The 22,062-nt window shown below is 39.1% G+C and overlaps 2 protein-coding genes across 2 annotated transcripts in view; one reads left to right on the forward strand and one right to left on the reverse strand.

The window, feature by feature from the left end:
- The window catches only part of CYP39A1 (cytochrome P450 family 39 subfamily A member 1), a 73,647-nt gene extending 73,019 nt beyond the window's left edge, over positions 1-628 (reverse strand). The window contains exon 1 of the mRNA XM_081093936.1: positions 446-628. Coding sequence (XP_080950062.1) covers positions 446-622 — 177 coding nt within the window. The 5' untranslated portion in view covers positions 623-628. The remainder of the gene's footprint in view (positions 1-445) is intronic.
- Positions 452-21,652, forward strand: SLC25A27 (solute carrier family 25 member 27). The gene is made up of 9 exons (XM_081093935.1): positions 452-1,358; positions 3,910-4,101; positions 6,165-6,249; positions 6,791-6,913; positions 8,845-8,957; positions 9,294-9,378; positions 13,438-13,530; positions 14,308-14,410; positions 19,637-21,652. The coding sequence occupies exons 1-9, from the start codon at positions 1,253-1,255 to the stop codon at positions 19,706-19,708; spliced, it is 972 nt and encodes a 323-aa protein (XP_080950061.1). The 5' UTR covers positions 452-1,252; the 3' UTR covers positions 19,709-21,652.
- Positions 21,653-22,062: the final 410 nt, after the last annotated feature.

Consider the following 22,062-nt stretch of genomic DNA (forward strand, 5'->3'; position numbering starts at 1 on the left):
TGTAAAGACCAAGTTTGTAAGCAATTTTTTTTTTTTTTACAACAAACTCCTATTTGGATACTAATTTACTATGTGTTTTCATAAATTGAAATTACACTTGTCTTTCCCAATTACTGCAAGCATTTACTTAATATGTATACAAAGGATTTTTTAAAGATGAAGTAATTAGCACTCATCATAGGTTGCATCCCATAATGTCTGCTTCCCAAAAGGCAGTTAGTTGCAAGCTGCATTGTACTTCATAACTGATAGAAATCTATTTGGTTTTTAAAAACCATGCATAAGACATAGCTGTAGGCTGAGGAATGCATAAATGACTAGATCGTTTAATTGAGGGCAGCAGATATGTTCCCCGTGTCCTAACATTACATTTGAGATCCAATGAAAGAAAATAAAAAAGTAAACATTACCTTCTCCGGTAACCCCACCTGCTAAGGCCTCTTACCTTGATTCTTGCTTTCTCTATAAACTCTAGAGGGGCTTTCCCAAACTCAAATGCAGCTCCAATCCAAGGAATCCAGCCGCTGATGCACGGGGGTCCGCTCAAGTTCTTCCGTTGAAGGAATAACAAAAGAGCAACGCAACCTAGGATTATAAGCACTGACGGGAAAATTAGTTCCATGTTTTTGTCTAGCACCTTCCAGAATCAAAGAAGGAAAAGTCCTGCTGCCATGGCACTTGTTCCTTCCCTCTGCGAATCGGGAGCACCCACCAGACCTCGCAAACTTTCCTGCTGCAACTTTGGCAGCTTCCTTTGCCTTTCTAACTGTAGTCGCCTTTCCCCGCCCCAGTGTTTAGATGACTTTTGCATCATCGCTCCCTCCCACTTCTCTTCCAGGTCTTGGCCAACCGGTTCGTCGTGCTGAAGCTGGACCGAGGTCAAAGGGCGGGTTCCGAGTGGCCTAGACGGGGAAAAAAACCCACGCGTTGTTGCCATGGATACCGGGGCCCAGCGAGCGCGTAGATTGCGGCCAATCAGAGAACGCGGTCCGAGAGGCGCAGAGTGCGGAGGACTACATTTCCCAGAAGCCTCGCGGGCTCCGCGTTGTTTATCTGTTCTCAGTGTCCGCTGGACCACTCCGTCCTGGGGCTGTTAGGAAGGTTGCGGGTTCGAGGGGCCAAGCCAGAGAGGGACGCGGACTCCGCCACGCCCTTGGTCGGTTGAGGAGAGGCCGCCCTGGCCAGGCGGCACGCCAGCTGTGGCGCCCGCGCCGGCCGGAAGGGGTGCATTGTCGTCCTGTCCTGCTGCTGAATGTCGGTCCCAGAGGATGAGGAGAGGCTTTTGCCGCTCGTCCAGAGATGGCCCCGAGCGAGCAACTTCGTACTGTCGGGCTGCGCGGCCACCGTGGCCGAGCTAGGTACCCGGACGCCCACTCCTGGGCCTCTCCCGCCGGTCGTTGTGGCGCCACCCTGGAAAGGGGTGGCAGTGGGGGAGCGGGGGAGGGGAGGGAGGAGCGGTAGGGCCAGCAGATGGCTCGGTTCCCGGGTGTGTGCAGTCCGCGAGGTTGCGCCCTGTCCTTGCCCACGTGTCCCGCAGATGTGGCGGGGTGCGGGCAAGGCCAGCTTTGTGTGGAGGAGGGACCGGGGGTCACTAAGGTCTTTGCTTTCCAATTTCGTCTCTCTCGGAGGTGTGCAGTTGTACCAAAACGTGTACTTTCAGGAGCTTCACGAGTTGTCATTCCTCTTAAGGCATCATTTTCCCTTTAGTGAGGATGACCTTTTGGAAAACAAAATCCACTTTTCGTCCTTATTGAAATAATCTCTTGGATGTATATTCTTTTTTTAAAAAACTTATCTTTACTATTGAAACTATTACGTATGTCCCTGTGATTTATATTCTTACACAGCCTCGCTACATCATTGTCTTTTGGGTCCAAATTGTGGAACCAACTTATTAACCTGTCACACTTAATTGAGCCTGTACTCAGCATCTGCCAGTTGGCCACTTGGAGCTTAACTCATCTACTGTGTTTACCTTGCAGGATTCTGAGAAGTCAAAAATAAATAAATACTAAATCCAAGGCAAGACCCCCAATAATCGTGTTATTATTATAATTACTGCAATGCTAGAGACTGTGGAGATGTAGTTTAAAAGACCCAGTTCTGACCTTCCAGGCTGGTGGCGAGACATGCATTCTTATGATGAAGGTATTGTTAGGTATCGTAAGAGCACAGAGATGAGCGGGTACCTCTGTGTAAGCAAGTCAGGGAAACGGAAGGCCAGCTAGCACAGACTGAGGATGCCCTCACAGGAGCAGGTGGTGTTTCTTCAAGGATTTTGTGAGCAGTGCCTGCCGTTCCCTGTGAAGCCTTCACTGTGATGAGCCTTTCATTTTGTTGCCCTTTTAAAACAAACAAAAAGTAACAGCTCTGGTTTGTTATCAATTGTAAATGTTTGCCCTGTTCTACAATGAGCTTAGTTTGTATTTCCAGCCCAGCCAGCACGTTCTCTGTTGTTTCGCCCTTTGTGCTTCTCCACTCTTGCCCGTTGAACCTACTCCTTTTTTCTCTGTCCACTCAAAACTGATGGAGAATTACTTTCATTCATTGTTTTTACTGAAATATAATTGATCAACTTTTTTTTAAATTTAAAGGCAGATTGCTGAATGATTAGATATATTTCCAGGTGGGTCTTTTGTTTTGTTTTGCTTTTGTTTGTTTTGTTGGTTTTTTAAAATTTATTTAAACTGATGTTTCCCCCTCTGACCAAAGGCTTTTGTAAAGGAACATTTCTTCTGTTAAAAATTCATGGAGAGTTGTGAGGAAGCTGGGATGGGAGGAGGGAGAATCAAAACATGAGATGGTTCTGGGTGCAAAACAATTTAGGATCAGAACCTGGAGCATGCATGATTTAAGTAACGAGCAAGAAAAACAGATTTGTTTTGAGTCATAACCTATGCTCATATAGAGGCTCCTAAGTCTTAAGACTTTTCATATTTCATATTTCAATGAAGCATTGCTTGAATCCTCTATATGTTAATTACTTGTTTTAGGGAAACTATCGGCAAGATATAAATTTTTCCAAAGACCAGTGGTAAGATTTAATATTCTCTTCACTCTGTTTTCTTTTGGAAGGACATAGCTATGGTTTTGTATCAAATGGGAGTCATTGAAAAACTTCTGTAATGTTAGCAGTGTTCATGAACTTAACTGAATCTGGTCATCTCAGTTATTTGGGACATTGTGTTTATAAAGTTATGAGCTTGATATTCCTACTCTGGCCTAGCTAGTGCCGCTCTGTCTCAAGGTAAAAGGTCTATAATTCAAAATGTAATCATTAGAAAAATAATTTTCAAGGGCAGTTGGTACTTGTAAGGAGGCCATGCATAAAAATTGTCAGTGCTGGAAAAACAATATGTGCTTTAATACAAGGCCAATGAGCATGCCATCCTCGTATACAGAAGATGACATTATAAACTCCTTATTGCATCTTCTGTATCTCAAACAAGTTAGTGAGTTATCTGCGTGTGAACATCATCTATGAAATTATAGAATTTAGCTTCATCTGGCATTCAGAACCTAGCATAAGTTATACAGTATTCTAAACGTCACAGTAGATCTTAATCACAATTACAGTCAAGAGGACATTACACAATATGGATACCTGAAATTATAACCATTGGAAAGCAAAACTTAAGGACAAAAAATAGATTTTAGACTGAAATTTCTGCACAAAAAGAACCCAAGGCTTGACACTTTTCCTCCTGGTGAGTGGGATGTGCTCTGGAACAGTGGATTGTAAATTTGGGAGCGCTTATGAATCAACTGATTTCCATAGCTGATTCTAATGTACTCTAAAATTTGAGAATCACTGATGTTGTGACTGAAGTATTAGTCCTATGATTTTAGAATTGTTTGTTTCTCTGATTATTGTGAGTTTCCCCCTCATTTTGTATTTTTTTGTATTAGCAACCTTTCCCCTAGATCTCACAAAAACTCGACTCCAAATGCAAGGAGAAGCTGCCCTTGCTCGGCTGGGAGACAGCGCAAGAGAATCTACTCCCTACAGGGGCATGGTGCGCACAGCCCTCGGGATTGTCCAAGAGGAAGGCTTTCTAAGGCTTTGGCAAGGAGTGACACCTGCCATTTACAGACACGTAGGTATTTATCTTGATTCTGGCTGGTAAGTTTGTTTTGATTTCTGTGTTTGTCTCCTCTGCTTTTCTGTTTGGCTCTATCCAAAAACCAGTTAGTTTTTCCTACTAATGTGATAAATGAATATATAGTCTCTTAAGAAGAACAAAATTAACTACCAATTGTTACTAAGGAATTATTGCACTCAATTTTTAGAAATACATAGAGAATTATTTAGGGATGAACTGTCATCATATCTGTAATATACTTTAAAATAATTAAGAAAAAACAAATAACATGAAGCAAATATGGCAAAAATGTTAGCACTTTATAAATCTGAATTATAGATACTGAGGGAGTTATATATCATTTTCTCTACTTCTCTGTATGTTTCAAAATTTTCTTAATAAATTATTTTCAAGTTTAAGAAATAAAGCATAATTTATGTATTTATCTATTATAGAAACTTTAAACACAAAATTAAAAATGTTTAGGTTCTTGAAAATTAAATATATTTGACCACAATTCCAAATCTCACCAATACATTAGAAACCAGGCTACTCTGAAAAGACAGCAAGCAAGGATGACTGTCTGTCCAACTCCAGCAATAGATTAAATGCAAAGCAGGTGCTTTTTGTTGCCTGTTTCCCAGGCTACCTAACTAGCTAGCTATGTGGGCCTTTGGTCACTCTTAAAGGAAAATAGCGATAAGCACATTACAGCCAATGAGAGCACTTTTCTGCTCTGCTTCCCAAGTGGCACTCACAAAGATAGGAGGTGTTGAGTTTTCAAGCTTGTGGACAGGGGAACATAAACTTGGCTTCAAAAGGTGGCAGGACAGTCCTGAGCAGTGGTTGGAGCACCAGCCCGAGTACTGAAGAGTCACCCTGGTCAAGGGCGTGTTACCCTGGTTGTAGGTTCAATCCCTGGCCCTGGTGGGGGCACATTCCGCAGGCAACCAGTCCATGTGAGAGCACATTGATATCTCTCTCTCTCTCTCTCTCTCTCTCCCCCCCCCCCCCACCCCCTTCCCTTTCACTCTATAAAAAAAAAAAAAAATCAATGGAAAAAAATATCCTCAGGTGAGGACTGGAAAAAAAAGTGGTAGGACAAGTGTGGCATTTTTCTCCTCTACATTCATCATGTTTCCTCAACTATTGAAGGGACCCTTGGTCAGAGAACCGCCCAGCAGTAACTTCCATCTTATTATTTTTAAAGCTTCAGTTTTTCAGATGAGTAAGTTAGAGTGTATTCATCAAGAACTATCCAGAAATGTGCATAGAGACTGTTATTGTTTGGTACTTTGTATATTTTTGAATATCTTGAAATATTTCATCAAACTTCCAGAAATATCAAGAAATATTCTCTATATGAATATCATGTACTGATTTTAATGATTTTTACTTTTCATCCTTTAAAAAAATATTTTCTCCTTTGCTTCCCATTGTTGTTTTGAATTTCACTTCTTTTCATGTGTATTTGTTGACCACCATATATGGTTTTACAGTTAAGCTTAATTTCATATATTTGACACGGCTGAAAAATGACTGTACTATAATAAATTATCCAATAAAGTTATACATGTTTATTGAATGAAAATGCCCACTGTTTACTCAGCTCTGTACTAAGGCATATAGGGTAATGAAAACCTCATGGGTCTGATGAAAAGGTGAGCAAGAAAATCAAGTCCATCTCTAGTCAGTATGATAAATGCTGAATTAGATGTGTGCCTGTGTGGTTCTGTGGGAACACAGGGGAAGCAGCAGGTGCCATGACAGCCTAGAACACGGGAGCAAAGGTCAGAGAATATTTCTGGAAAAGTAGTTCTCTGAGTTGAGTTTTGAAGATCGGAGGAGTTAGCAAGGCAGAGAAAGGAGAATCCATGCAAGAAATATCAGCCAGCCGGTGAGAAGGCCTGAGGCTGGAAAAGGCATGCCCATGAGGGGAGCCACCAGGAAGTCCATGTGCCGGAGGCATAGGCTGCATGAGGAAAAGAGCCAGCTGGAGAGGTGACCAGACCAGGTCAGAGGTCCTCGTATTTTATTAAACATACAGCTGAATCCACTTTTTTCATGCTCTCTCTTACACAGTGTACTCTGGAGGTCGAATGGTCACATATGAACATCTCCGTGAAGTTGTGTTTCGCAAAAATGAAGATCAGCATTATCCCCTTTGGTAAGTTTTGTTTTGAAAATAAGATGCTATTGCCCCTAAGGTTTTAATGTTTTATCCATTAGATTTACATAAAATTATGCATTGTACCGCAATCACCTCAAGTTACAGGCTTAAAATAATAAATATTAACAATTTAAGTCCAAATAATTGACCATTTACTGCACTTTGTATACAAATGTATATATGTACATAAAATTATATATGTATTATTTAATATTTTAATATTAAAAATTGTCTTAGAGTACATTCTGTATTCCTTTTTCTACTGAGAATTCCTAGGCTTTAGAATACGTCAGAGATGGGCCCAAATTCCTGCTCTACCAGCATGTAATGTGGGCAAACTATTTGAATTTCAACTCTCTGTGGTCCTTTAACCCCTCTGTAAACAGACAGATCATCCACTTTCCTCTGATTTGTTTGGGTCTGTTCCTCATTTTGTCTTAAATGTCATATGCAAGGGCTGTACCAGCATGGTACTGTTTACTACAAAACTTATGAAATTAATAGTCATCTTTAAAAATGTATCTCCTTGTATAATCAGGAAATCAGTGATTGGAGGGATGTTTGCTGGTGTGGTTGGCCAGTTTTTAGCCAACCCAACAGATCTAGTGAAGGTTCAGATGCAAATGGAAGGAAAAAGGAAACTCGAAGGAAAACCACTGCGGTAGGTTCGCTAATTAATGCACACCTTTCTGTCCCCCTTTGCCACCATCGTATTTTGAACATTTACCTAATGGACATAAGCATTTTTGTACTTCAACATTCAGTAAAGACAGTAATTTTGACTCTCTTAATTTGGAAATTGTATCCATTAAGAGGAGAGCTAAGGTGGATCTTTTCTTTGCATGATAAAGGTGCACATGATCTCTACCCAGACAAATTATGTGTGTGCTGCCTTTCCTAGCCCAGGCAGCAATATACTAGTAAAGAGTTTGATCATTAAAATGTGCCCTGCTCTGAATCCTGATTTAGCATGGCCTGGTGTTGTTGAAGTCAATTAACATTTCTAGTCTCTGCTTCTCTGACTTTACAAGGGGCCATCTCAGAAGGTCTACCTGACAGTGAGACTGCCTGGCTCATAGGTGCCAAAAGCTTAGCTTTCTTCCCTTTCTCCCTGAAAGAAGGGAAATAGCAAAGTTGACCTTGCAGATGGTTCTTGCTTCCCTGTCCAGTCTGCTCCTCTTCTTTTCACCAAGTTTAAGGAAGTTTGGGGAGTTCGCTCCTGACCACTGCTCTCTGCTCTGCTGCTCCCTGAGCTGACTCAGTGGAAAACGAGGTTGGGCTGGGGAAGAGCCTGCACCACAGAGGAGAAAGGGAAACCACTCTGATTTAACCAAGTAGTTCACGGAACCCCAGGGCCTATTTTGTCATCTGGCAACAAGGTCTAATTACTCAGTAGCAGGGAGAAGTGATGTGGCCTTGGTTGGATATATAGGGAGAGAACTAACTATTAGGATCCAGAAATAATCTGAATTGATTGCCTCAATTTTTTCCCTCTCTCATCTTTAATGTTGGAACTTTTTGGTTTGCTGTAGTAATAAAAAACATTGAATACTGTTATAAAGAATATGAATGTTGGGATCAGATAACCTGGGATTCAAATCCAGCCTTTACCACATTTTAACTCTGTAACCTTAGTCAATTTCCTAACCTCTCTAAAGCTTTAGTTTCCTCAGATGTAAATTGGAGTTAATAATACACACTTCATAGAGTTTTCAAAAATTAAATGTACCATATATGTATAAAAAAAGTCTGGTGCTTAATAAGTGTACAATAAATTTTAGCTACATTAGCCCTTCATGACCATACCTCCCATGTAGCATCGTAGCAATTATGCATGCCTAATAAATGTCATATTATCTTTTCAGTGCGACTCAGAAAGTGTAAGTCCTGAGCAAAAGCCACACAGCACAGCTAGTAAGTGGCAAAGGTAGCATTTGACTCCAGGTATATCAAATCCAACTATATCAAATATATCAAATCCAGATCTTTATTTTATACCAGAGGTTTCCAGATGTGGCCCATGGTTCAGTACCATTTTTTTTTTATCTGTGTAAAGAAAAATAAGCAAAATAAGAATAAAATAGTAAATTTTGATAAAGCCAAAGTATTCTGTTTTAAACCTCTTATGATGAGGTTGTCCTTCTTACTTTTTGGCCTAAAAATATTTCTTTAAAAGATTATGTGAGGGCCATTGTTATTTGACGAAATTACAGAATTTGTAGGTCTCCCACAAAGTAGTAAAATGAACCAGAGGTACAATAACTACTGTTCCCTTCTATAATTATTATGTGCACTGGTTATGTAAAATATCAAGAAAATAATTGTAATGTGTTCAAAAATTTGAGAAGAGGTTGACACAGTTTATAAAGATTTCCATTAAAATGATTAATTAAATGTTGGCCTTTTTTTAAAGGATTTTTAAGTTTATCTGGAAATTAGATTTCTGTGGATTGCTTTAATTTCTAACAATTCTGAGTGATTAAGATGTTATTTTACTCCAAATCATTAACAGCTATATAGGCAAGCTTATCCAGTTGCATTCCATACAAAGGAATGCATGCAGCTTTTACATTCATTATTATTTCCCCTTAGATTTCGTGGTGTGCATCATGCATTTGCAAAAATCTTAGCTGAAGGAGGAATACGTGGGCTTTGGGCAGGCTGGGTACCCAATGTACAAAGAGCAGCGCTGGTGAATATGGGAGGTAATGGAAACTTCATTGAATTCTGAGAAGCGTAATAGCCTTAATAATTATTGGCACTCACCTCAGGAAAAATGAAAAATGTTATTATTTTTAAATAACATATACTGACAATAGTCTTCTTTTATGTTGTACTATAATTGAGAATTTTCCCTAGAGCATTTTCACTTTTTGGTATGGCATGTGAAAAGGATTTCCAAAAATAAGCAAATTGTGACAATAAAGATATAAGACCAAATTATTTATAAGGTCTTCTCTCTGCTCCACACCTTCTCTAAGATTCAAAGACATTATTGTTGAATAAATAAATAGTTGTCTTCTTTTTCTTTCTATTGCCAGATTTAACCACGTATGATACAGTGAAACACTACTTGGTATCGAATACAACACTTGAGGACAATATCATGACTCACAGTTTATCTAGGTAAGTGGTTGTTTTAGTTTTAGACTTTATTTTTTTTTCTCCAGATCACCTTTTCTTCCCTATTTGACATACCTTTTTTTTTTGTCTCTTTTGATTGGGAATCTAGGGATATCACATTTAGAGAAAGGTGATAGTATATTTATAAAAAGCAGTTTTCTTAAAGTTTGTTGCAGTTGAAATGGAGAAGACAGAGACGAAGTTGTAGAATGTTGTAGATTAAACTTCCCCAAATATTTGCACCTTGTTGGGGCCCTGCCAGGGTCAGATTCTAATGATCAGCTCACCAGCTTGTTGAGCAGATATGTCTGAGCAACTTCTATGTTAAAGGCACTGTGCAGGGCCCTTGTAGTCAGTACAGACCATAAACCCAACTCCTTCCCAGGATGTTTACCAAGACAGAAAACAAGACAAAGCGTAAAAACACTGTACAGTAAATGACTAGTTACTGTAGAGTTCGGAGGAGGGAGAAGTAATAACCACTTGGAGGGGTTAGAATTAGATACATGTCTTGAAGGGCTGTGCTTTTGATAAAAAGAGACAGGAAGAAGAGCATTCCAGGAAGGAGTAATACGTACCTTTATCTCTGCAACAATTTCAAATATCCATTAGAACAGGGGTGGGCAAACTTTTTGACTCGCGGGACACAATGGGTTCTTAAACTGGACTGGAGGGCCGGAACAAAAGCATGGATAGAGTGTTTGTGTGAACTAATATAAATTCAAAGTAAACATCATTACATAAAAGGGTATGGTCTTTTTTTTTTTTTAGTTTTATTCATTTCAAACGGGCCGGATCCGGCCCGCGGGCCGTAGTTTGCCCACGGCTGCATTAGAATGAGTTATTTTATGGATGTCTAATATCCTTAACATTATAGTGATTTTATTTAGCTCCTTATCTTGTTTCCAAATTCTAGAACCCTTTATGGTATTTGGACAACCCCAAAAGTATATTAATAGTGCCAAACCAATGATATTTGGAGACATATAGGTACAGATAAAATGATTCCTAATTCAGGTTCAACTTAACTAAATATTCTTATGGTAGTGTTTCTTCATTCTTCCTCTTTTAAAATCAGCGCTGTCTTTAGTGTTGCTAGGGCAATCTTTTTATATGTCTTTGCTTACTGTTCTTTCTCATTCTAAACTCTTACCCAGGTGTGTTCACAGTCTGCACCATACATTCTCTGGCCTCTTCACAGAGCACTGAGGATGTTAGGGCTCCTTCCACTTTTACCTCTATCCCCATAAAAATGTGTGTGGTATCTGTAGTCACTCATACGTTTCTTTCCTCCACTATCTTTGTGCGTGCTGTCCCCTCTGCCTATGAGACCTTCTTCACCTGTTTCTACCCAGTCAAGTCATCTTGACTTAGCTTTCCAGATGCTTGTCTGGACCAGTGTATGCTGTACTGTGGGAGCAGGTTAGTCAGGTCTTTCCAAAAGTCCCACGGTGATATCATCTCTGTTTCTTGTTTGTTTTTTTTTACCTTATCTTTCTAACCAGATAGTCTTTGAAATCCCACACTTCTCACCTAAGATTCATGGATTTCCTAGCAGGAGTAAATCTGTTTAATGTACACGACTCCCAGATATACCTCCCAGATAATATCTTTTTTGGAAAGACTTGAAATTTCCAGCCAGTATATATTCCAGCCCTAATATGAAATAACTTAGCTTTATTCCTCTCTAATTCAGGTTTTGAGAAAATGGGATGATTGGTATTTGGCTCATTTTTTAGCTCCACCCACTGGATCAGGTTTTTAAGTGCATTGCATGAGTATGTATAGTATGTGAGGCAGCTCAAAGTTGTTTACTGTCTTATAAGTACCGCGCGCTAACCGGTTGCGCCACTGGAGCTCCAAAAGTTGTTTACTGTGAACGCAAATATAAGTAGGTAAGTAGTGCTGTGTGGTCTGAAAGTTGTGGATGCTGTGAATGCTCATGGATGCATGAAGGGGACTGCAGCTCTACAATCAGAGAGCTTTACCCAAGCCATCAACATCTGGGGAAAAGGAGTTCAATATGAAGAATAATAAAAATGGTGTAAGCTCTGAATTGTGCACTTAAACATGGTGAAAATGGCAAACTGTATGTTATGTATATTTTAGCACAGTTTTTTTAAAATGGTGTAAGTAAAATGAAGTCCTGGAGTAGGGCAGGAGCCATAGAAGCCTGTGGCCAGGATTTGGATTTTCCAAAATTTTCCAGTGAGGGGGGAAGGCAGGTTACAAGGTATGTTAATAGGAGAGGCAAAGGAAAGATGGGAGTAGAATTAATGGTCAGGAAATTGTATAGAACAGAAAGACCAGGATAATCCTCTTTTTTGTTTTTGTAAAATCATGAGGCTATTAGGTAAAACTGAGAAGGTCAGTCTCCATTGTGTGAAGATTATATGTGAGCATGGTTATTTAGTTGATCGTGAAGAGTATCACTGATTCTGACACAGGGCTGATGGGATATTTTAAACTAGTTTTGTAGAGAACCATTGGTCTCCTAGAGAGAACAGAAGACTTGTCTAGTCACCTCTGTCCATTTTCACTTTCACTGTGTCCTCGGCCTCATTTTGGGCTATTACTAGCAAGGAGTGATAAAGGTCAGTAGCAAAGTACGCATGCCCATTACGAGTAGCTTGACAAAATAAATCTCCTGTTATTGCCCTGTCTTCTTACTTTGACTCTAGGTGTCATCGTACTTGAGGCCTTTTTAATACATTACTTGCTCTCTTTTAATATTTATTTTTTAAAGATATCCAGCCAGATCATACTGTGGCATCAAAACAATTTGATAAGAGGATGAGGCCATCAGCAGTTGCGTCCTAAGGTCGCTGTTTAATATTTGACACAATGTTCCTTTCTAGCTTTGCATTAGCCAGACATAAGCTCCTCTCTAGGCTTCCATGGTCCCATACTGTGGACTCAGCTGCCAACTTCTGGACTTTGGGCCTCTTTTTTCTGTGATCAGGTTAGCCACCCCTCTTCTCATCAGATGCCTTTCTCTTGGAAAACTTTAAGGAGTTAATGAGTTGTCTGTTTATGAAATTTTGATTATGTTCCTGTGTTATCTCCCTTACGTCTGTACACATCACGAACTTATAGTGGTTTCTTAACTTTTCAGTCACTCATTTACATACTCTTGGTTTACTGTGCAGTTGACATCCATTTTGTCACTTTTGAGTAGTTGACAAGAAACCTTTAACAAGGAGTGATTAACCTTGTTGGGTAAAGAGAGAGCGGTAAGCAAAAACTCCTTAGACCTTGTGCCTGAGCATAGATTGAAGGAGAAACTGGGAATTTTCCAATTATATGGGGAGCGGGGCATTCCAAATGAAAGAATTAAAGGCATGGAGGTATTGGATAGTGGTGGTAAGTACAGAGAACTACACTTAATTATAGCATTAGAGCATAATGCGCAGAGAGAGAGAATACCTGGCATAAAATCAAACTCCTTCAATGGCCTTCATGGGCTGAACTCCGCTTCTTTAGTCTTTCATCTGGATGGACCCTCTTGAGGAGGATGCAGCCATGTGGTTGCTTTCCCCCTCTGACACACCAAGAGTATTCCTGACTCAGGGCTTTTACTGTGCTCTTCCTCCTGCTTGCAATGCTCCTCCTCCAGGTCTTCGCATAGACACTTTCTTCTCTGCTGCGCTCCCTTCACATTACCCCATTTTATTTTTCATAGTGCTTATCAGCACCTGACATTACTCATTTTTCCTGTGCCGCTCCACCAGTGGAGTGTACGTGCCTCAAGGGCGAACCTCATCGACTTGTTCTGCCTACCCCCAGTAGGTTTTCAATGCATAATTGTCTTGTTTCCTTTTTAGTGGACTTTTGTATAAGTCATCCACTGACTGCTTGATTCAGGCTGTCCAAAACATTCTTTTGTTTTTCTTTTTTCTACCTTTTTAATGAATTTAGCATTTATTTTAAGCTAAAAGAGCATTATTATGAAAGATATTATAGTAATTTATTTAGTATTCTTTCTAAATGTTAAATTCCCTTTTATTAAAATTTATAAACTGATACATATTATCATGCAGTTTCATCTATTTGTATTTATAGTTTCTGTTCTGGACTGGTAGCTTCTATTCTGGGAACACCAGCTGATGTCATCAAAAGCCGAATAATGAATCAACCACGAGATAAGCAAGGAAGGTAGGTAGAAAGTCTTCAGTGTCCATGTGTCTGAATGTCTGTAATAACATTGATCTTTAAAGACGCTTCCCTGTTTATTCTTGATAGAAATGTATTTGTGTGTTTGTGTGTTCAACCAGGAAGTTGTTTTTATGCAATTTCTTGCTTTTTGTCTGATGAAAAAGTACTGTGCCTTTGGGGAAATGAGCTAATTTAACAATCATATTTAGACAAAAGATATTTATTGTGACTTTATTGTTTTCAAGGAGGTTTTGAAAACATACTCTGCTGAGAATTTACAGAGTACTTTCTTCAGAAGCTTATGACTTACAGGTAACATGGAGAATTTGATCTGACATAAAACAGTATTTTTTCTCTGGAAGAGATCAGGTAGAGTGAATTCTAAGTATAAAACCAAGGGTGGGATGAATCAGAAGAGTCTACCTTAAAAATATCTTTAAACTCAAAAAGGTGATCTATATACAGCAGGTCTTCAAATAATGTCATTTCATTCAATGGTGTTTCCTTATAATGTTGATGAGCTGCCGTAGGAATTTAACTTTTGTTTCTATCAATTAGCTTGTGGTGAATTGGTTTTGTGAATACACCATTTTGTTTGAAGTCACAGAACCTATCAACATTAAGTGAGGACTTACTGTATACAGAACCACAAATAGTATTTGTTCTAAACGAGCAGGAAATATTTAACTTATAGCAAGTTTCCTTAGTCTATTTTTAATTTATATTTATTTATTCTCACACAAGAAATTTAACAGAATTGTCTTGTTTCCTTTTCAGGGGACTTTTGTATAAGTCATCCACTGACTGCTTGATTCAGGCTGTCCAAGGAGAAGGGTTCATGAGTCTGTATAAAGGCTTTCTACCATCTTGGCTGCGAATGGTAAAGTTAGGTCTTTCCTTCTGTTGTTTTTGTTTTATTTGTACTTAAATTACTTTTAATCTATAAGTAGTTTGCCTTTTCTCTTCTGGCATGGCCCTGTCCTCAAACCACAGTTCTTTCTTTTTGTTATCTTTGACTTCTCATCAGAATTCTATTACCTTCTTTGGTCGATTAAAGTTAAATAATTCAGTTATATACAGAAATTAATGGATTGATACTCTGTTGTTATAAAGCCAGTGGATAGATTTTTCTGCATTGTGAAGCCTTTAGTAGTCTATTTAGCCAAAATATTGTCATTTTGGACACATGTACTGATTTAATACTGAAGATCATTCCTACGGAAATGCTAATGTTTCAAACAAAATTTGTTAGTTTGATGGCACATGTTGCATTACCCATTGATATTTATTATCACAAAATTCTGCTTAGTAAGAAAGCATTATGTCATTTTCATTTGGTTTAAATGTTATTTTTTTTAGAATTAGATACTTATTTAAGAAACATAAAACTATATTAAAAACAAAGTACCCAAATATTTTATAAGTTAGAAAATATTTGAAAGAATGGCTGAGTTGTGGGTTTAGAAATTCAAACAATCAATAATTTACACCATATAATATTAATTGAGTGCCTATGCCTTGCCAAGCCCTGGACTCAGAGTGGGGCTTTGGGACAAATGGAAGATTCTCAGCCCCTGTCCTAGTGCTGGAGCTTTTAGTTAAGTGAGGAAAGCATTGAATAAGAAGCTAGAAGTGATAGGGAGTACGAGAAAGTGCATGGTGTTATGGGACTTGATAGCAAGTAAGTGTAGCCTAGGCTGAAAGATTAAGAAAACTTTTTTGGAGAATGGACTTTTGAACTGAGAGATGAGGAACGAGTAGTACTTACCCTAGTGAAAAGGGCAGAAAGGATCATTTTAGGTGGAGGGAATAGTTGGAGTGGATGGAGAACATGATGAGTTAAGGAACTGCAGGAAAACCAATTGGTCAAGGCCCAGGGATATGGAGGACAGCAGCACAGGCTGAGGCCAAAGGGGCAGGGACCAGACTGGAAAGGGCCCCGTGATCCGTAAGAGTGAGGGCACCAACTGGATGACGTGTGTTTTTAAAAAGAGCATTCTTGCTGCCATGTGGTTCTGGAAAAGCCTAGGAGTAGTGATAGATGAAAGGTAGTGATGGCTCAGACTAGAGTAAAACAGTGTGGACAAGAGTAGATTCTAAAAATATGTAGAAGATGGAAATGTGGCTGGAGAATACAAAAGTCTGGCTTCACTCCCAGATTCTACCCTCACAGATGATGTAATTTCCTAAATAGGAATTTAGGAAATTACCGGGAAGAAGATTTTGTGGTAGAATAACAAGTTTAGTTTTAAATGTGTTAAGTCTGAAAACATATCTAGATGATTACCTTCACATATTGGTCTGGATCTTGGACTACGGGAATGGAGATTTAGATCTGAGCACCCTCCACATCTAGATGGTCATCGAAGCTTTGGGAATAAATGATGTCACCCATGGATGGTATCTACCTATTAACATGAAATTAACTGCCAAAGCCATTGCCAATATCTGATACAAAAGTGTACCCAAGTTGTAAAACATTACTTTGACTGTCTAGAACAGCGGTTCTCAACCTGTGGGTCGCGACCCCTTTGGGAGTCGAATGACCCTTTCACAGGGGTCGCCTAAGACCATCAGAAAACACATCTATAATTACATATTGTTTTTGTGATTAATCACTATGCTTTAATTATGTTCAATTTGTAACAATGAAAGTACATCCTGCATATCAGATATTTACATTATGATTCATAATAGTAGCAAAATTACAGTTACGAAGTAGCAACAAAAATAATTTTATGGTTGGGGGTCACCACAACATGAGGAACTGTATTAAAGGGTTGCGGCATTAGGAAGGTTGAGAACCACTGATCTAGATTATACCTTGAAATTATCTTACATCTGTGGGTATTTCTTATTGGAAAGGAAGATTTTTATTTGGCCTGCATGAACTAGGCACTATTATAAGTGCTGGTAACACTAAGGGATAAGATGTTCACTTTTTGTACTAGAGGAGGTTACATTGTGATGGAGAAGATAGACATATATTTAAAAGTACAGAAATAAAGCTAGTATTACCAAAATCACTTGGTATATAGTCAGTACTGTGCTAATCATTTTTATGGTTTACCTCACGGACTTCTCCCAACAATCTATTTAGCAGGTTACTATCATCTCTCTCTTTTATAGAGGAGGAAACAAAAACTTAGAGTTTGGATACCTTGGACAGGGCATTAAAGTCAGTCAGCCTGGCTCTAGAGGACATAGTCTTATTAAGGAGGTTATATTAGTGCTTTGCCAGTGGTATGGCCAAAACACTGTGGGAACATGACTAGTGGAGTAAAAATGGCTTTAACTGTTTAGGACACCATAAAAGCCGTCACAGAGGTGATAGCTGATTTAAGCTTTGAAGGATTAGTAGGCATTTGTCAAGAGTAACATGGGTATCAAAGGAAGGTAGCATGTGCATCAGGTCACGGGTGGGCCTGGTGTTGGGAGAACTGCAGAAAATTCATCGTGGCTGGAGAACAGGCTTCACGGGGCAGTGGTAGGAGAGAGTTCTAGAGAAGTGCTTAAGGACTCAGCTGAGAAGGACCTTGTTGGCCAAGTTCTGTAGTTTAAGTGTAATCCTGCGGTTAGCAAGCAGCTGCTAAACATGGGAGCAATGAGCTTGGATTTGTTTGGGGACAAGATTCCTTTGGCAGCAATGAATAAGATAAATTAAGGCTAAGATACAGGAAAGGAAGTTCTGGCAGTGATATAACCAGCAGATGATTGTAGAAATGGAGAGAAAACAACATTCTAAGGACACTTATGGTTAACTCTATAGGACTTAGTAACTTATTATAGGTAGAAGGTGGGGGAAGGAAAGAGGAAATGGGACTTCTAGGTTTCTGGTGTGGGAGACTATGAAGCTGGGTGAGACCATTGGTGATAAATAAAATCAGGGTCAGGAGGAGTGAGGGGCAAGAAGAACATCCACGGACAAAGAAATACTGAGACCACATAGATAACAACAACAAAATGAGTACTTAATATATGCCAGCCTCTAACCTCAGCTCTCTACACACATTAATTATGTTTTAAAGTCCTACAAGAATCTATTAAAACAGGAGGTGTTAACCTCATTTTTCAGATGAGGCAACCATGGCTCAAAGTATAAGAAACTTGCTCAAGTTCATATTGCTAGTGTATGGCAAAGCTAGGAATTGACTGCTCAACTCTAAACCCATGCCTCTGAATAATGTAGTATACTGAGTGTCTCAAGATCCTACAGCTAGTTTTAGAAGTTTTAAAAGAAAAGAGAAAGTGTGTAGCAATAGAGCCTTGTTGCCAGAGAAAGGCTGGTGAACCACCAGAGATCACCAAGGTGACATTGGCCTGTTGAACTGACACAGTGCATGACCCTGACCTTAGAAACCTTACTCATGAGTACGTCCAAGAAGATTGGCCTTGAAATTGATGAGTGAACCACAGTATCATCTCAGTCACATTGAGAAACACACGTAGCCAGTGATTCAGATGCTGAGGTCCTCTGGACAGCGTGCTTCCTCCTACATTGAAGCAGTAAGAGAGCCAAGTTACAATCAGTAGATTGCTTGCTGAACACAGAATATTGATGAGGAAGAGCCGTTTGTAATCGTAATACTTAAAACTATCAACTCAGGAGCTCTTATGTATTCAGCTCCTCAGTAATAGGCAAGGAGAAGGACTCTGCTGTTTTCCCAAGAGTGATGGCAATTGGTAGAGCAGAGCAAGCAACATGGGTGCATATATACTTGGATTTTTTTCAGTGGTACAGCTGTGCCAGTGAGGAAGAAAACTAGTAAATATGCACTACCCACATATACACCTGCACAGAGAGAGGCTCAGTGTACCCCATTTATATACTACCCAAGTTGTCTGGCTGTGTGGTCTCCCTCTTTAACTTCTGTTCAAAACCCAGCTGAACTCAATCTCAATCCCTTCCACCAGGTAGAGGCAATATGACCTCGCTTTGCTCAATCCCTGATTAATATACTACATTTCGTTTGCATATAGTTTGGCTGCTATGTCACTAACTTGAGAAAGAAGTCTAATGACCAGAGCAATTAGGAATAAATGCATAGTCTATTCTTAACTAAGGCCTCTGCTCCTTGCTCCATCTACAGTTAAATTCATGGTTCACTTCATTGTTATTGTCACAAGAATATGATATCATCACAGCTTCGCATTATTTTGCGTCTGTCTTCAGACATTGAACTGACCCAGATGTGGTCTCCTAAATCCACTCTATAGTAAATTCTCAGTCTATAAATATACATTAATATTTCCAAACACATTGACATATATATTGCTTTACAAACTGTCTAACCAAATACATTCTATAGTCTAATTGCTTGAGTTTATATCTCTATTTTGATATTGTTTCTCTCTGATCAACATTACCCATCACCTATGAACCAAACTATACAGGAATGGGATCCAAGGCACCCTTTCTCTAATGGTTACTTCCAATGTTTACTCTGTGATTTCCCTGTGTCTTTTATCATTTTATAACTATTATTGAATAACCCTCATTCCCTTATGTGTAATTCCTTTTGGCACAGTTATAACTTCATTCAAGCTAGTCTTTCTGAGCTGGAAGCTCTTCTCTATTTAACATGAATTTTTACACCCATTTTGCGATACCCTAGGTGTTGGTTTTGTGACCTCTCAGGATATTTTTTCATCTTCACTTTCAATCTTTTAAGTGCCTCCTTGTCATCTCCGTATACACCAAATGTAGAGGAGCCAGCCTGGAATTCAGACATGCTCAGCCTGAGCCTTTAGGCAGTTACATGCAGTAAAAAGAACTCTGGGATGGAGGCCAGAAGCCTGTAGTCTAGATCCACAACATGTTATTAGGCATTTGATTGCAAAGCCTCAGTGTCCTTGTCTGTAAAACGGGGATATCAACTATAAATTGTTCAGAGAAAATATATGACAGGGAAGTGTTTGGTGAGAAATAATGCTACATAAAAATATTTTGTGCATTATAAGGTGTTCTGCAAGGGCAAAATAAAAATATTTGTTTTTAGCCTAGGTAGATTCAAAATGACTTTGACATTTAAAGATGTTATACATATATGTAGAATATTCAGAATTGCTTTGAAATGTGCACTAACTTCTTTGGTTAATCTTGCAGACCCCTTGGTCACTGGTGTTCTGGCTTACTTACGAAAAAATCAGAGAGATGAGTGGAGTCAATCCATTTTAAGCCCTTAAAGAGACAGTGTTCAGTATCAGTGAAATATGGGCATCTGCAACACCCCCCTATTATTTCTACCTCGTTAGGAAGACACCTTCCACTGCAGAGACTGTGATTTACAGGGGACAGCACTTTGTTTTTCTCTGGAAGCCCGAGTTCTCTTTGGCTCCTCTTTGTTCAGAAGCAATCTGCGTGGATAACACAGGCCACCCAGTGGACCCGGCAGAGCACTTTCAAAAGACGAATGCAAGCCTGACCACTTCCCTTGGGAGATCTGACCTTTGAGACGTTGTTCTGTGCTGAAGAGAATAACAGGAGAAGTGCCAGTGGGAGACAGCAGCTCAGATCTGGAGTAGACAATAGGGATGGGGAAGAATACACACATACATAGTGACGAAGAACTATATTTAACCCGTTATGTCAGTATTTCCAATTGACACTTGATAATTCACTTTCCTGTTGTTGTTAACGTGCACATACTGTACATTACATAGAAGTGGATGAAAATTCATGAATAAATACTTTGAATTTCCCTAGTGTTGAAGGACGTTAATGTATGTACCTTTTCTTGCCAGGAAGATGAAAAAAATCAAGGTGGTAGGATGTTTGAATTTGAAGGAAAGAAACTGCTTTCTGTCAGCGCCCCGCGGTTGGTTAGACCTGTGTTAACTGGTCAGCACTCCACCACCTGCTGGGGGCTTCTGACAGCCACAGACTGAAGCTTGATGAAAACAGAGTATTTGCTTTGTCCCATGTCCCGCTACAACCTGCATTTGCTGCTAGCTCTCAAGAAACTTCAATATATTAAAAATTCAACTCACTTGATTAAAGTGCAGGTGGCTAGATCTTTTTATAAAGCATCTTGTTATCATAAGCCCTTTAGTGACAATTTAAAAGCAAGGCTGAGGTTAAGTCAGCCAGTTCTGACATGTACTGGTGCCCTCTCTTGTTTCCCCTTCCCTAACACTGAGGACTCTAGAAAGAGAGAGAGCCAGAACTCAGAAATCACACTGAAGCTGTCTCTAGCCTGACTCTTACTCAGTTTGACAGAGCTTCCTGCCAAAAAGTGATAACTGCCTAGGATATAGTTATATCTCCCTCCAATCCCTCAATCACATCCATTTTCTAATTTTAGAAAGATGAGAGAGTTCTTCAGATTCACCCGTATCCACCTGCTCCCCCAGCACCAGACAGTGGGCATGTCTGGATGGATGGCTACAGTTACGGGTAAATGTTGTAACTGTCAAAATAGGAAAACTCAGAAAGCCCAGACCTAAGAAACCTGACCGTGAGGCTAACCAAACAATTGTTATGGACCTAGATGCTGTTGAAAAGGTTTACAAGTGCTCTGTGGTTGCACTAATGCACAATCACTGCCATTGAAGAGGGGAAATGTACTCTAAAATATATTTTCGTGTGATGTACTAATTTGCTGATTTTTCTGTACAGTTTGCATGAAATCTTTAGGTGGTGTAGTTTCCCACTGCGTTTGTCAATCTGTATGAATCAAGTTGTTAAATACATTTAAAATAATACTATGTAATTACATTCCCAAGTGTTCTGCATTAGAAACACTTGGAGAACTTCTGTTACTTTATGTTTCATAATAATTAAAATTAAGACTTAATTTCTTATTATACTGGATCAAAAGAACTATATGAAACTGTACCCTAAAAATATTTATTTAGCTTTATAAATAAATAAATAAATAAATAACACTCCTTCAGTTTTTCAGGTAAAAACACTGCTGAAGTACCAAGATTCCTCTTTGGTACCTGGACTCAGCATGAGTGATGGGAATTTTTTAACCTGACATGACTTCCTGGGGCCATCTGGCTTAACCCTTTGATTTTACATGTTAGAAAACTAAAGCTCAGAGAGTTAGAGTTGTTCATGCTTGTAAGTTACTTAGTAGCAGAGCCAGGATAGAAATACAGATCTAATTACAACTAACAGCTGTTGTACTGATTTTTCTTTATGGAATTTGTTGTCTTATTCATGTTAACTTCAGTTGCCTTTAGCGTACATTTTAAAATGGAGACACCATGCTTTAGTTTGAACATTAAGACCCTCATACTCTGACCAAATCCTGTATATTTAACACATATAAGCCCATCACATTCACACTTTTCCAGGGAAATCATGTTCCTTCATGTATTTTGGAACTTGGCTTTACTTTTACCAACTTAAAATCATCTTGCTCCTCTTCAAAATAATAAAAAGTAAGTAAAAAGGAATAAAAAGTTCAGTAATTTTGTGTTCATACTAAAAGACTTAACCCTTTCAATCTCACATTCTTATTATATTACTTCAATATGTGGTTTTATCTTCACTTCAGAATTGATAACACTTAACATCTGTTT

The sequence above is a fragment of the Myotis nattereri genome (assembly GCF_964212035.1).
Source record: "Myotis nattereri genome assembly, chromosome: 6".
In the NCBI taxonomy this organism is placed as follows: Eukaryota; Metazoa; Chordata; class Mammalia; order Chiroptera; family Vespertilionidae; genus Myotis; species Myotis nattereri.